This window comes from Hyla sarda, chromosome 8 (assembly GCF_029499605.1).
Source record: "Hyla sarda isolate aHylSar1 chromosome 8, aHylSar1.hap1, whole genome shotgun sequence".
Taxonomy (NCBI): domain Eukaryota; kingdom Metazoa; phylum Chordata; class Amphibia; order Anura; family Hylidae; genus Hyla; species Hyla sarda.
Genome location: NC_079196.1, coordinates 89,465,243 through 89,481,128, shown reverse-complemented (window position 1 = coordinate 89,481,128; position 15,886 = coordinate 89,465,243). Strand labels below are relative to the sequence as shown.

At 45.2% G+C, this 15,886-nt stretch overlaps 2 protein-coding genes across 2 annotated transcripts in view; one reads left to right on the top strand and one right to left on the bottom strand.

The window, feature by feature from the left end:
* The first annotated feature begins 299 nt into the window (after positions 1-299).
* On the top strand, positions 300-9,923 carry RPE (ribulose-5-phosphate-3-epimerase). The gene is made up of 6 exons (XM_056535269.1): positions 300-489; positions 2,960-3,039; positions 5,594-5,733; positions 6,532-6,666; positions 8,401-8,487; positions 9,458-9,923. Exons 1-6 carry the CDS (start codon positions 368-370, stop codon positions 9,578-9,580), a joined length of 687 nt encoding a protein of 228 aa, XP_056391244.1. The 5' UTR covers positions 300-367; the 3' UTR covers positions 9,581-9,923.
* A 138-nt stretch (positions 9,924-10,061) lies between these two features.
* Positions 10,062-15,886, bottom strand: part of KANSL1L (KAT8 regulatory NSL complex subunit 1 like) — a 104,602-nt gene continuing 98,777 nt past the window's right edge. The window contains exon 16 of the mRNA XM_056535268.1: positions 10,062-14,223. The gene's annotated coding sequence lies outside the window, so the exon portion shown is untranslated. The remainder of the gene's footprint in view (positions 14,224-15,886) is intronic.

Here is a 15,886-nt window from a genome sequence, read left to right as displayed (position 1 = left end):
ATTACAGTGTTTTCCTATCAGAGTGTCTCCAGCTGTTGCAAAACTACAACTCCCAGCATGCCCGGACAGCCTTCGGCTGTCCGGGCATGCTGGGAGTTGTAGTATTGCAATAGCTGGAGGCACACTGATTGAGAAACGTCTGTTATAAAAAGCTTATGCCTATTGGTCACATTCTCCATTCATTCACACCACACAAGAAGCCACAGCCTCTGACACGAGACTTGGGCATCACGGGAAATGTAGTTCCCAGCCTCACGCTCCGTCCACGCGACGCAGGCCGCTACGGACTACAGCTCCCACAGTGCCTTGCGGCCGCCAGGAGCACGTGAGGTCGGGTTGTTCTTGCGGTAGTAGGCTCACTATCATCATGTCGTCCGGCTGCAAGATCGGTCCGTCCATCCTGAACAGCGACCTGTCCCGTCTGGGGGCGGAATGTGAGCGCATGCTGCAATCCGGGGCGGACTACCTGCACCTAGATGTCATGGACGGGTGAGGGCGCTGCTGGGGAATGGGGTAACCTATTGACTTGCGATTTTCCATGCGACATTTGTCACAACATGTTCTAAAGCTCTGGATTTGGAGGTTTCCATACAGCAGGGTCCTCAGCCCTCCGCCCAGAGCGATTATCTCCTTCCCTGATAAAAATCTATGGTTCTATATGATTCTATGCCTGGCTCCATGTGCTCTTATTTTCCATGGCAGTGTGATGCTGTTGGAGACCACTAGGTGGCGCAGTGTCATTCATCTCTATGGTCACTATATTATGCTGCTATCACATAAAGTAGGTTGTTGTATTGTGGATTGGTGTCAGGCGTGCGGTTATTCTTGGGCACAGTTCACACTGCCGTTGTGCTTAGGCGCTTTTTTTTTTTTTTTTTTTTTTTTTTTTTGAGTCAATGGGTGGGAGCACAACAGACACCGCAAGGTCCAGACAGATCCCTTTGACTTGAATCGGGTCTGTCTGGTGGGCAGCATTTAACAGGAGTTAAAGAAGTCAGCAACTTTTTTTTTTTTTTCCCCCCATAATGTCTGCAAATAAAACCATAAAGTGGACAGAGGATGCCGTACAATTTACAGTAAAAATGATGTGTTCTTTATTCTCTGGGTCAATACGATTAAAATGATACCCATGATAACATACTTTTCTATTACTGTTGCACTTAAAAAAAATCGCAAACTTTTTAACCAAATTAGTACGTTTAAAATCCCCCTATTTTGAAGACCTATAACTTTTTAATTTTTCCGTATGAGGGCTCATTTTTTGCGCCATGATCTGTACTTTTTAATGATACCATATTTGCTTATATAAAATGATCCATTTTTTATTAATTTTTTTCAAATAAAATGTTATAAAAAAGCAGCTATTATGGCCTTTTTTTTTTTTAAATGTTCACGCCGTTCACTGTACGGTATCATTAACATTTTATTTTAATAGTTCAGATATTTGCGCACGTGGCGATACCAAACATGTATATAAAATATTTTTTTTAAATTTTTTGGGGGGTGAAATAGGGAAAATGGGACAATATACGTTTTTATTGGGGGAGGGGTTTTTCACTTTTACTTTTATTTTTACACTTTAATAGTCCCCATAGGGGACTATTTATAGCAATAACTCGATTGCTTATACTGTTCAGTGCTATGTATAGGACATAGCACTGATCAGAGTTATCGGTCATCTTATGCTCAGTTCTGCGGGAAGGCAGATCAGAGCAGAAGTCGCCGGGAAGGCAGCGGAGGCAGGTGAGGGGACCTCCGTCTGCCGTGCTGGAGGATCGGATCGCCGCGGCATGGCTGCGGGCGATCCGATAATCCATTTTAGTGTCCGCGATGCTGCAGATGCCATGATCTGTATTGATCACGGCATCTGAGGAGTTAATGGCGGACATCCGCAGGATCACGGATGTCCGCCATTACCGGCGGGTCCCTGGCTGCGATCAACAGCCGGGACCTGCCGCGCATGATCCGGGCATCGCTCTGATGCTCGCGGTTATGCTTAGGACGTTAATGTACGTCCTGGTGCGTTAAATACTGCATCACCAGGATGTACATTTACGTCCTCCGTCCTTAAGGGGTTAAAAGGGTACTCCCGTGGAAAACTTTTTTATTATTTTTTTTTTTTTTTATTAAATCAAAAGGTGCCAGGAAGATAAACAGATTTGCTAATTACTTCTATTAAAAAAAATCTTAATCCTTACAGTACTTTTTTGGGCTATATACTACAAAACAAATGCTTTTCTTTTTGGATTTCTCTAATGTCATGACCACCGTGCTCTCTGCTGACCTCTGCTTTCCATTTTTGGAACTGTCCAGAGCAGGAGAAAATCCCCATAGCAAACATATGCTGCTCTGGACAGTTCCTAAAATGGACAGCAGAGGTCAGCAGAGAGCACTGTGGTCATGACATTAGAGAAATCCAAAAGGAAAAGCATTTCCTCTGTAGTATACAGCCTATAAAATGTATTGGAAGGATTAAGATTTTTAATAGAAGTAATTTACAAATCTGTTTAACTTTCTGGCACCAGTTGACTTAAAAAAAAAAAAAAAAAAAAAATTCCACAGGAGTACCCCTTTAGCGCAGAATGCCGGCTGTGTGAACGATCCTTTTACCAATCTGTTTCAAGCTGATACTTTAGATCAGTGTTTTCCAACCAGGGTGCCTCCAGCTGTTGCAAAACTACAACTCCCAGCATGCCTGGACAGCCTTCGGCTGTCCAGGCATGCTGGGAGTTGTAGTTTTGCAACAGCTGGAGGCACCCTGGTTGGAAAACACTGCTTTAGAATTTACCTAAAATTGACAGGTCCCTTCTACTGGAACAAAAACTAAAGATGCTGGCCCCCGGAGTTCTCCCCTAGTCTGTACCGTGCTTTGCTCCTTTTAGTTCTGTAGCAGTGTTTCCCTGTCTGTCACTCGTGTTGCTCTCTGCAGTGTCTGATTTGTGTCTTATTTTTCTTGCAGGCATTTTGTTCCCAATATCACATTTGGGCATCCTGTGGTGGAGTGCCTCCGGAAGCAACTTGGAAATGACCCATTTTTTGGTAACAATTGTCTAGGTTCTCCATCATGAGTAGTTTAAATGCAGGTCTAGTACGGCCATATCTGTTTTGAGGCAGTTCCACAAAGTGAGCAAAGCTACAGGACTACCATCCCATAACCAAGACGTATTCTGTCCATTTGTCTTGTACCACACTTCTACTATTCTTTTATCTGGTGCTATTTTTCTCATATTTTTGTAAAATTCTCTGGCCCAGAGACAACTGATCACTATCCGACTGTTCGTGTTTCCCTAGGCAGCACTTGCACACCCTAACACAAGCGGAACACAACTATGTATTTAGGATCCTTTCAGTTTAGGTGTCTGGACTTGTGTTCTGAATTAGGGCTGCACAATGTGGGGAAAATGCGATTGCGATTATGGGCCTAAATATTGCGATTTCGATATGCGATGCAATATAATAAATAAATGGTGAAATCCCGCCGTTTCATGTCCAATCTCCATTTTACATCTATCCACCCGTTTTATGCCCGCCGCCCATTTCACATCTCCCCATTTAATTTCTATCTCCCCTGTCACATTCTCCACTCATGTTCACATCTTCTCCCATCACATCTTCCCTCTATATCACATTCTTCTCCCCCCCTTGTCACATTCTACTCCCCCCCCCCCCCTTGTCATATTCTCCTTTCCTTCCCCCCCTTTGTCACAATCTTCCCCCCTGTCACGTTCTCTCCCTTCTCCCTCCCCCCTTGTCACGTTCTCTCCCTCCCCCCTTGTCACGTTCTCTCCCTCCCCCCTTGTCACGTTCTCTCCCTCCCCCCTTGTCACGTTCTCTCCCTCCCCCTTGTCACGTTCTCTCCCTCCCCCTTGTCACGTTCTCTCCCTCCCCCTTGTCACGTTCTCTCCCTCCCCCTTGTCACGTTCTCTCCCTCCCCCCCTGTCACGTTCTCTCCCTCCCCCCTGTCACGTTCTCTCCCTCCCCCCTGTCACGTTCTCTCCCTCCCCCCTGTCACGTTCTCTCCCTCCCCCCTGTCACGTTCTCTCCCTCCCCCCCTGTCACGTTCTCTCCCTCCCCCCCTGTCACGTTCTCTCCCTCCCCCCCTGTCACGTTCTCTCCCTCCCCCCTGTCACGTTCTCTCCCTCCCCCCCGTCACGTTCTCTCCCTCCCCCCCTGTCACGTTCTCTCCCTCCCCCCCTGTCACGTTCTCTCCCTCCCCCCGTCACGTTCTCTCCCTCCCCCCTGTCACGTTCTCTCCCTCCCCCCCTGTCACGTTCTCTCCCTCCCCCCCTGTCACGTTCTCTCCCTCCCCCCCTGTCACGTTCTCTCCCTCCCCCCCTGTCACGTTCTCTCCCTCCCCCCCTGTCACGTTCTCTCCCTCCCCCCCTGTCACGTTCTCTCCCTCCCCCCCTGTCACGTTCTCTCCCTCCCCCCCTGTCACGTTCTCTCCCTCCCCCCCTGTCACGTTCTCTCCCTCCCCCCCTGTCACGTTCTCTCCCTCCCCCCCTGTCACGTTCTCTCCCTCCCCCCCTGTCACGTTCTCTCCCTCCCCCCCTGTCACGTTCTCTCCCTCCCCCCCTGTCACGTTCTCTCCCTCCCCCCCTGTCACGTTCTCTCCCTCCCCCCCTTGTCACGTTCTCTCCCTCCCCCCCTTGTCACGTTCTCTCCCTCCCCCCCTTGTCACGTTCTCTCCCTCCCCCCCTTGTCACGTTCTCTCCCTCCCCCCCTTGTCACGTTCTCTCCCTCCCCCCCTTGTCACGTTCTCTCCCTCCCCCCCTTGTCACGTTCTCTCCCTCCCCCCCTTGTCACGTTCTCTCCCTCCCCCCCTTGTCACGTTCTCTCCCTCCCCCCCTTGTCACGTTCTCTCCCTCCCCCCCTTGTCACGTTCTCTCCCTCCCCCCCTTGTCACGTTCTCTCCCTCCCCCCCTTGTCACGTTCTCTCCCTCCCCCCCTTGTCACGTTCTCTCCCTCCCCCCCTTCTCTCCCTCCCCCCTTGTCACGTTCTCTCCCTCCCCCCCGTCACATTCTCCCCCCCCCCCCCACCCATGTCACATACTTACCCTTGTGCCTTGCAGCTCCCTTTCGACAGGTCCCCCGATCTCTCTACTTTCTGCTTCCATGAGGAGTGCTTAGAACAGGACTTGCCGGCTCAGCTAATCACGGGTCACATCTGTGTCCCATGGCAACCAGTAATTGGCTGAACGGGCAGGTCCTGCACCCAGCGCTCGTCTTGGCCTATTTTATAGCCTTTTATGTTTTTTCTCCTTACATTTTTTTTTTTTTTTTTTTTTTAAACTCGTTTTATTGAAGTTTGAATAATGGCATATACAATAGCTCCACAGAGTGGACATCTGCAGGACCAAATAACAGTATAGAAAAGAAATTACAATCACACAGGATCACAAAGACAGACAATTCCAACTGTGTAGAGCATCATCATGGAATAACCCAACCAAATAACTCTAAACAAAACTTCAAGCACTGTTTCATATTGTAACGGTTCATATCTAGGGACCTGTATCATAGACAGCTACAGCGGGAGGGAAAACCAAACTCCTTACACTTTCTACTTTTCCTTTTTTCCTCCTGCTTGAAGACATGCACATGATGGTTGCTGTACCGGAACAGTGGGTTAAACCTATGGCAGCTGCTGGTGCCAACCAGTACACGTTCCATCTGGAAGCCACAGAAAACCCCGGAGCCTTGATTAAAATGATCCGAGAAAGTGGCATGAAGGTGAGTGCAGGAAGAGGCAATGGTACTTACAGATTTGTGTAAACATCTTGGGGGACACTGATCATTGGCTGTACACCACTTTAATGTTCTAATTTTGTACAATTGCATTTTTTGTGCAATTTTCTGTAGAACATCTTTCAAAGTTGTCTACTGTTTGGTGCCCCGTACACCACTTTTTGCAGTGGAGCTGTATTTATTATTTGCGCAAATTAGATTAAGATATATATATATATATACACACACACACCCTGTGTTCCTGTTATGACCATCTGGTGAATAAATATTATCCTCCGAGTTTTTGGACGCTGGACTCCTCTTTCTTCTGATATATATATCGTAACGGCACACCTGTACTGACAGGTGGACGTGACGTCAAGGCCACACCTACACAAGATGGTATAACCACCCACATGTAGAAACCAATGGCAACCGCCACTGCAAGACATGCAAAACATGAACCAAAAAAATTCTTTGTATAAAATTTGTCAAACATGGACGCTTTTACATAATTTTTTTTTTTTTTTTTTTTTCTCCACAAACCTACACTACCTAACAGGACATGTAAAAATGTGCCAGATGCCAGAGCCCAAGGCTTAAACCTCGCTCTGCCGCTCACTGGTTTTTATGATTGTGCAGAATTTATCAAGTCTGTGCACCATTTGGGTAAATCTCTCTCTTAGGGTTTTGTAACTAAATCTAGGGATGGATCCACCCACAATATTTTTCTTTTGGAGAGGGTATAATGAGTTTTGAGTTTCAGAGGTGCAACTTTGGTCCTAACCATACTCCTCTTTATAGGTGGGTGTGGGCATTAAACCAAACACTACAGTGGAATACCTTGCACCATGGGCATCTCAAATTGATATGGCTCTGGTTATGACTGTGGAGCCGGGTTTTGGAGGACAGAAGTTCATGGAAGACATGATGCCAAAGGTAAGTGACTAAGTGTTGGTAGTGCCAGCTGTTTGTCGGAAGATTTCATGCACAGTGAGAATATTGGACTATAAGAAATTCTTCTGTTATACTTTATGCAGGACGGTATTTCTGTCACAATTGGGGAATTTTTTTATGGGTTTTACCCTGTTTTGTGGAGCTGACTTGTTGAACGATTTGTAGCCGTTGCTCTTTAGAGACTTCATTGTGCGGTTTGCGTTCGCTCTGCCATAGTCTTAACTTCATGCAGTGGTCATGAATGAATCATGTACAATGTCAGAGTGCTAAATTTGTCGCAAATCTACACCAGCCTAGACCTTTAGCATTAGTAAAAAGTTGCACATTTTGGCACAACTGGTTGAACAGTTGGTGTACCAGCCCCATATTTATCATGCAACCATGTAAAAAATTGAGCATATACACATTACCACCTCACAAATTGACATTCGATTACCTACACCACCCTTAGTAAATTCCTACCTATAAAACTAGCGTTTTTTTCCGTCCTGGTGACATTCATTGGGAAAACAGCTGTATTTTCAGTTATGAACCCAATGGCCCCGATTTTATCAAAATGTGTAAGAGGAAAAACTGGAAAGATTTTGCCCTAGCAACCAATCACACCGTAGCTTTCACTTTACCTCAGCATGTTAGGATAGGAAAGCTGAGCTGTGATTGGACAAAATTTCTCCAGTTTTTTTCACAAATTTTGATCAATCAGGGCCTATTGGGGAGACTTATCAAAACTTGTGCAGGGAAAACAATTGACCAGTTGCCCATAGCAACCAGTCAGATTGCTTCTTTGATTTTGAAAAAGGCCTCTGAAATATAAAAGAAGCAGTCTGGTCGCTATGGGCAACCGGTCAACGTTTCCTTTGCACAAGTTTTGATAAATCTCTCCATATGTATTTTGTTAAAGCAATGACCTCCAAAATGTTGCAAAACTATAACTCCCAGCATGGAGTTAAACGGTGACTCCAGTCGGCTCATTTTTGACCGATTTCCGGTATTGTGACCGAACCTAAAACCGTAGTATACTACAGTTTTTATAGGTCCGGTCACAAAACCAGATACGGGTCAAAAATGAGCCGACTGGAGTCACCGTTTGACTCTGGTCGGCTCATTAAAGTAAATGGATTTTAGTGCTGGTCCGGCTGGGGTACGGTAGCGCCCGGTTTTCCCCTCCCCCGGCCGGATTCAGCATCTGTAGAGTGAAAATGAGGTGTGAATGCAGCCTTAGTCACTGTGATAAAGTTTAACCTTAGATTGGATAATCTAAAACTTTAATTAAAACCCACTATTCATTATTATACACCTTAGGCTAGGTTACACTGCCATTGTGCTCTGACCCATTCAGGGTCTGTTTGGCTTTTTTTTTTTTTTTTTTTTTTTTGGGCGCTGAACGGATCCTGAACAGGTTGGAGCATAGCTGACAACGCTAGGTTTGAACGGATCCCTTGACTTCAATTGAGTCTGTCAGGGGTCTGGTATTTGACAGGGGTCGAGTGGAGAAATAAAATAGGACATGAACAGTTTTTTTTTTTCTCAACGCAACTCCCATCCTGACAACAGAGCTCATATTACCGGAGCACAGCGGCAGTGCAAACAAGGCCGTACTATGCAACAATCAATAAAAAGATAGCAGGTTCTTCTTAGTGCCATATTATACCTGTAATAAGGTAGGTTCTCTGCTTGTGTTTTACTACAGCTCATAGGTATCTTTTTCATTTGTAGGTGCAGTGGTTAAGATCACAGTTTCCATCCCTGGACATAGAGGTGGATGGTGGTGTTGGACCAGATAATATTCACCGTTGTGCAGAGGTGAGCATTATTTGTTGAAATCCTCTAGGAAGAAGCTGTAACAGAGGAACTCATAAATGTAGGTGTTTTAAGGAGTACTGTAGTCTTAGACACGTAGGGGATAAGTGTCTGATCGCTGGGGGTCCGACCACTGGGACCCCGCGATCTCCCGTATGGGGACCAGCATTGCCGCAGCTCTGCATGGCTAATGTCGACGACACGCCCCCGCCATACAGCTCTATGGGAGAGGGGGGGTTGCATGAACACTGCATCTCCGCCTCCCCCATAAAGATACATGAAGGGGGCGTATTGGCTGTGGTGTCATGCTGCGGCTAACACTCCTCCTGCATGGGAGAGTCATCCTAGACCTGGGGCCCCGTACAGGAGATCGCAGGGGGTCCCAGCATTCGGGCCCCCCGCAATCATACACTTATCCCCTTTCCACAGGATAGGGGATAAGTTTCTAGGCCTTCAGATCGCCTTTAGGGTACATTCACACATACAGGATCCTGCGTAGATCTGATGCGCAGGATTTTAACTGCAAATTAGAAGCTGTGCTCATGTGCTCAGTCATTTAGTTTACATTGAAATCTGCAGCAGGAAATCCTGTGCATCAAGTCTGCGCATGTGTGAACATACCCTTAAAGGGAATGTGTCTCCTAGCTTTTTTTTTTCTTTACTTTTTTTTTTTGTACATTATTATAGGACCATAGGAAATAAGAGTTTTCTAGACATGCTGTGTGATCTGTGCAGGGAGGGGGAGGACAGGAGCAGTGACCATGACCTATAGTGACTGGTGGATCCTCTGTTTACATGTGTCACCTTTTACTGTAATTCTGGGTGTGGTGATGCCTCCTCCCTGCTCTGCATGATTGATGTACAAGGCTCAGTGCTGGAAATCTAGTAGAGAGGGCAGGAGGCGTGCATGCTGCACACTAGCAGATTTTTATTTGGTTTTATCTAAATGCGAAAAATACACTGTATTTTACAGGCTGGTGCTAACATGATAGTGTCTGGAAGTGCCATTATGAAAAGTGATGACCCCCGGTCTGTTATCAATCTTCTCCGCAATGCCTGCTGTGAAGCTGTTCAGAAGCGCTCCCTGGATCGGTGAATCCAGTAAAGGCTGCGAGTATCCGCTGGTTCTAACCAGACCACTATGAAGCCTTTCCAGATGCAGAGAGCAGGCCTGGGACATAGACTAGGGTGGTGCAGTTCTGCCCCCCTGAAGCAATTCTCTTTTCCAAGAAGACAAAAAAGACTATTTCTTTTCCCTTTCATACGCATTATGATTTGTTTGTTTCAGATATTTGTTTTCTTTTGGGAGACATGTATTCTTTCCTCCTCAAACATAATGTGGAACTAAGCCTGTTAGCAAAAGTGTAAAGATGTGCTCCACATGATGCATCTACGAAATGTAATTACACGTGTTCATTCACATGGGGATTTTTTTTTTTAAACCATAAATGCTTTTCTGTATATTCTTCATCATGTATAAATATCATTCCTGCAGCAGTGGTAGTTAAAAAAACAAAATATATATATATATATATATTAAAAATAACACAGACACCAGGAGTCAGAATAAGGCAGATATGGCCTTAAAGAGGATAAGATGTCTGATTGCGGGTGTCCTGCCACTGGGAACCCCTATGATCTCCCTGCTGCACCCGGCAGTCGTTTAGAGCGTCGGGTGCGGTGCCGGAGGCTTGTAACCTCATAGCCACGCTCCACTCGTGATGTCACTGCCACACCCCCTATCCGCCCCGCATCCCCAGTCATCCGGCATGGAGCAAAGTTTGCTCCATGCATGTTGGGTGCTGCAGCCAAGATCGCAGGGGTCCCTAGCGGCTGGACCCGTGATCAGACATCCCCCTATCCTGGTGATAGAATGTGTAGGGGTGGAATACCCCTTTAAGTGTTTGTGTAGATGATCTGAAGAAATGACTGCATTGCCAATTTAATTCTGATTTCTTTAGGCTTTTCTGGATTAATTTTATTGTGATGTTTGCGAAACATAATTCCTTCCATTTAAAGTGTCCCTATAATGGTACCTGTCAACTTGCAAAACTCTTGACATAGCAACATGTAAAAAAAATTTTATCGGCAGGGGTCTGAGTGTTTAGACCTCTACAGAACCAGGAGCAGTGTGCGCTGCTGTGTACTCATCTGGCTGATCTGTCACATGATCGAGACACTCGGTTTGTTTTGATCACGTGACACAGAGCCAGGAGAGAATGTGCTGAGCAAAAACTTCTCCCGGCTTGTTTTCCTTATTTGGCTGAGGTCTAAACACACAGACCCCGGCCAAACAAAATTTGCCGTGTCACTAGGATATGTCAAAGGTTTTTCCAAATGACAGTGCCCATTAAATCTTGCAATCCAGTCGTTTGTGGGAAAAATACATCTCTATGCTGTGCAGGCAGGTTCCCTATTTATTAATAGAATCTTGCTGGACTTCATACAGTTGTGCTTCTCTGTGCCTGGACATTTGGAAATGGAACTCTCATCTTCTCCAAGCAACTGGAACTAGAGAGGAGCCAAAGTCTTTTGGTGATAACTGGTGGATTCCCTATTATAAAAGAAAATGGATCCATATATGAATCTCCCCTATCCAGCTTAATGACGTGATTCTATGCATCGTGGTTATCGCACACAGTAAGCTTGTACTGTATTGGTAGCTACAGTGAATCCTTAGAATCACGCAGTATCTCAAGTAGATTCCCAGTAAACCGGTTTACCGCGTGTTGTCGAAAGTTCCGATTTTGCCAGTTCGCTTCATCTTTCACCATTGCCATTACACAGAATGACTGAACTCTGAATCCTATTGCTGTTAATGAAAGACATTACTGTGACCTTGATAGCTGTTAGCTGCCAGGGTTCCCTTTCCAGATACGTTTGGGTAATACTGTTCCAAACTATGGCACCTGTCAGCCAAATTATGTAAACTACAACAGCTTTGTCTCTAAAATTACAAAAAAGACTATGAAGAGAGTCAGCCAATGCAATAACTTTATTTAAAAAAATACAGTCTGAACAGAAGGTAATGGGTTAGAAAATGGATGAGAAGAAGCAGACCCATCACTTCTGGGAAATGCAAGTATCTACTACAACTGATGCTGAAGCCTTTTTTCCCTCAGTACTCTGCATTGTATTGTCCTTTTATTATTTCCTCATTGGAAAGTATGAATACATTGGTGTGTAACCATTCCCAGGTCAATGAGGTTGGTCTGTACACACAGTGACAAGATCAGTGCTGTATGGCCAGAGTCATTTTAAGTAGGGACCCACCCCATTGACAATGTCTAATCGTAATGCCCACTTTAATATATTAATACAGTAACAGAATAATAGGAATGGCATAATACAGAGCTATAAGAAAAGATGCTGGAAATTATTTTATGGGGAATACAAGTATTATCTTCTACAGTGTTTTCCAAACTGTGTGTCTCCAGCTGTTCCAAAAGTATAACTCCCAACATTCCCGGACAGCCTTTGGCATTCTAGGCACGCTGGGAGTTGTTGTTTCGCCACAGCTGAAGACACACTGATCTACTAACAATACTTGTCACAGGTTCTCTTTAGAGGGGTTATTTAGAAATAAAAAAAACAGAGCTAATTTCTTCTTAAAACAGCATCGCACCTGTCTACAGGTTGTACAGTATTACAACTTGGCTCCATTCACTTCAATGGAACTGAGCTGCAAAACCACACCCAACCTGGAGACAGACGTGGTGCTGTTTTTGGAAGAAATCAGCAGTTTATTTCTAATGCTGGATAACCTCTTTAAAAGTCTCTTCAGGCAAGACCCTAACCTTTTCTTAAATGGGCACTGTCAGATACAAAAACTTTAGATGTTGTACATCTTGGCATAACATTAACCTTTCTAATAGACTTCATAAGAAAATGTTATTTCTTTTTATAGATATCATGTCTTTATCCATGTCTGTGCTTCAGCTTGGACAAAGCCATGATTTTATAAGCCATTATTTCTATAAAAAGGGAAAAAAACATTTTCTTACGAAGTATATTAGAAAGGTTAATGTGGGAGATTCATCAAAACCTGTCCAGAGGAATAGTTGCTGAGTTGCCCATAGCAACCAATCAGATCTCTTCTTTCATTTTTGAAAAGGCCTCGGAAAAATGAAAGAAGAGATCTGATTGGTTGCTATTGGGCAACTCAATTTTTTTTCTATGGATAGGTTTTGATAAATCTCCCCCCCAATGTTTTGCCAAGATGTACAACATATAAAAAGTTTTTGAATTTGACAGTGCCCATTTAACTGCGTAATGGTAGTATAATGCCTTCAGCACTCCACATTGCCAATTCTAGTAAATCATCATGTGCTATTGCAAATAGAGGCATGTAAACTGGGGTTAACTCATAGATAAGCCCCTAATCAGTTGTGAACGGTCAACAGAAAATATAACTATTGCCAAGAGATGAGTGTAGGAAATTAAGCATATACTGGAGCAGCATTAAACAAATAACCATGATAAATTACATGGATAACCGCACACTCCATAGGTTGTTTTTGTACATTGGCAGGTTTGACTTGAAGGGGAATTTCGGTACTGAGCAAATGATCCCCTATCCACAGGATAGGGGATAAGTGATCGCGGGGGGTCTCAGCAGTCGGACCCCACGATCAGACACTTATTCCCTATTCACAGAATAGGGAATGAGTTTTAAGTGCCTAAGCTCCCCTTTAAGGCTGGTAAGTAAACTTAAAGTGAAACTGTGACAAGGAGACAGGTTTCTAACTTAGTAATCTATTGAATGCTCTGCTATGGCTAAACAACTGCAACACCACCCCTTTGAATTCTAAAATCCAGCCTTTGGGAATGTTCACACGAGCGGACCCACAGCGTGTTTTACACTGCAGATCTGCTGCTAAAGGACCGCTGCATGGTGGCTGCTCGGAGTGGAAGTTAGCTGCTACGATGTGCGAGTCGCAGCACGCATGCAGAGTACACAGCGCATGTGCGGCAACTCACACATCGCAGTGTGTCTGCTTGTAGCAGCGTATTGCCACTCCAAGCAGGCATATGTAAAGCCACCATGCAGGGGTCCTTCAGTGGCAGATCTGCAGCGTAAAATACGCTGTGGTTCTGCTTGTGTGAATGTAGCCTTAAAGTCTTTCTGAAGACTAGTCCAATAGCCTAGTACTGCCAAAATATTGGAAGGATGTTCTAATTGAAAGTGTTATGTAGCTGCTTGTACAATGAATGAATAATACCTGGTGTAGCTATCTGTGTTATCAAAACTGAGAAAACTGCTCTTTAGATCTTCTATTAAGAGTCAAAGAGGTGTTCACCAGCTGCATCAGTGTCCTGGTCTGGCACACCTCACCGCTCCTTCCCTCCTCCATTTATGTTTGGCTTGGTCCTCTACTGAGCCCTGCATCCAAGTCTTGCACCTGCACTGTTGATTCAAAGGGCAGTGCATGCACGGTAAGTTGGTGAGGCGTGCCAGTCCGAGGCAGTATTATTCACTATATTGTACAAGGCTACTGAACACTGTTGACAGTCTAGGTCACATCCAAGCACTAAAAGATTCCTTTTAAATATGGAAATTATCATGCAGTCTGATAACATTAAACAAGTGCTCAAGTTCTCTTCAGGTAGCACGAATGCAGCTACATATGAGAAAGAAAACAAAATCTGAACAACCATAACGCTGGAGCAGTGCCCGTTACAATGCTCTAATGCTGACTGGCCGAATGATCTGCAGGATTTCAGTGTCCTCGGCAGCACCTTTAAAAGACAGAAGTGGAGTGAAGTGAGTTACAGCTCTTCAGGGGATAGGATAGGCAGAGGGGTACATATTTAAAATATTACTTTTAATAAAGATGCCAAAAAATCAACAACCCCACGATTGAGAAAGGTATTTACAGACATAGAAAACACCATGTGCACATTTAACTACAAGTGGTACCTATTTTTCTCTAGAAGAGATTGTTTTCTGTGATTCACTTATAGGATAGGCATCCTCATTTTCATGTATAGCATTTCTATTTATAGCACCCATACTGGTATGTAGATGGTAGTAGGGCTGGGCGGTATACCGGTTCATACTGAATACCGAAATTTTTGTGCCGCATGATATGAATTTTAACCCATACCGCAATACCGGTTTGGCCCCTCCTCCTCGGGAATGAATGAATTATCAGCGCTTTGCTGTCCCCATCAGGTACTAATCATATGTGACCCGCAAGCCCTGTTCTGCCCCCCCCCCCCCCCCCCCAATTAATTATTAGCCCAGCACTGCGCTGTCCCCATCGGGGTACTACTCACATATGTCACTCGCAAGCGCTGCCCTCCTCGTCCTCCTGTTCATTGCAGCCGCCGGCGCTGACACTTTATACCAGTGGTCTTCAACCTCCAAATGTTGCAAAACTACAACTTCCAGCAGCCTACGGCTGTCCGGGCATGCTGGGAGTTGTAGTTTTGCAACATCTGGAGGTCCGCAGGTTAAAGACCGCTGCTCTATACTGTATCCCTATGCCCGGGCTGCAAAAGGTTAACAAAATAAACTTTAACTCACCTTCCCCGTCGGTCCGGACCAGCTTCCTAGGGAATGGAACATCAGAAAGCTGTCAGCCTATCACCAGCCGCAGCGATGTTCCGTCTCGGCCGGTGATAGGTTGAGCCCAATGTCATGTAAGAAGCCGGCTTCTTACATGACAGTGGGCTCAGCCTATCACTGGCCGAGGCGGAACATTGCTGCGGCCGGTGATAGGCTGACGGCTGTCCGATGTTCACGTCCCCAGGAAGAGCGTAAGGCCGACGTAGGAACATGCGTTTAAGTTTATTTTTGTTTACCTTTTGCAGCCCGGGCATAGGGATATAGTATAGAGTGTCAGCGGTCAACAAACAGGAGGATGAGGAGAGCAGCGCTTTCGGGTGACGTGAGTGGTACCCCGATGGGGACAGCGCAGCGCTGGGCTAATAATTAATTTGGGGGGGGGGGGGATACCATTATATACCGTGGAACTGCCATAAGTTACAAAAGTACTGCGATACACATATTTGGCCATACCGCCCAGCCCTAGACGGTAGTCGGCTTCTCTGCCTTCTGTTACCACAAAACAGATGCTCTTCTCTAAATTTGAGATAACACTGTGGGTCTGGCTGCTGAAATGCCAGTGATCAGTTCATCAGTCATCACTGCTTGACCAGATGCAGCTTCAGTTTCTGATCAGGAACCCTGGGATATCAGACGAGTAAAAGCTTGTTCACATTACAGATTTCAGCAAGGAAGAAGTCCTCCTTGAATTCCTGTGGATCAGTGTCCTTTCTGTTCGTTGGTAAATTGACCAAAAAAAAAAGCTGAATCCGTGCATATTTTCAGTGGCAAAATTGAAAGTCCCATTGTATAACAGGGTCTTACTGGTGGAAGATAGAACATTTTCAATCT

Coding starts and splice junctions, on each gene's coding strand:
- RPE (XM_056535269.1), top strand. CDS start 368: ATGTCGTCCGGCTGCAAGATCGGTCCGTCCATCCTGAACAGCGACCTG. Junction 6,667..8,400: donor TGGAAGACATGATGCCAAAG/GTAAGTGACTAA, acceptor TTTCATTTGTAG/GTGCAGTGGTTAAGATCACA. Junction 8,488..9,457: donor ATATTCACCGTTGTGCAGAG/GTGAGCATTATT, acceptor TGTATTTTACAG/GCTGGTGCTAACATGATAGT.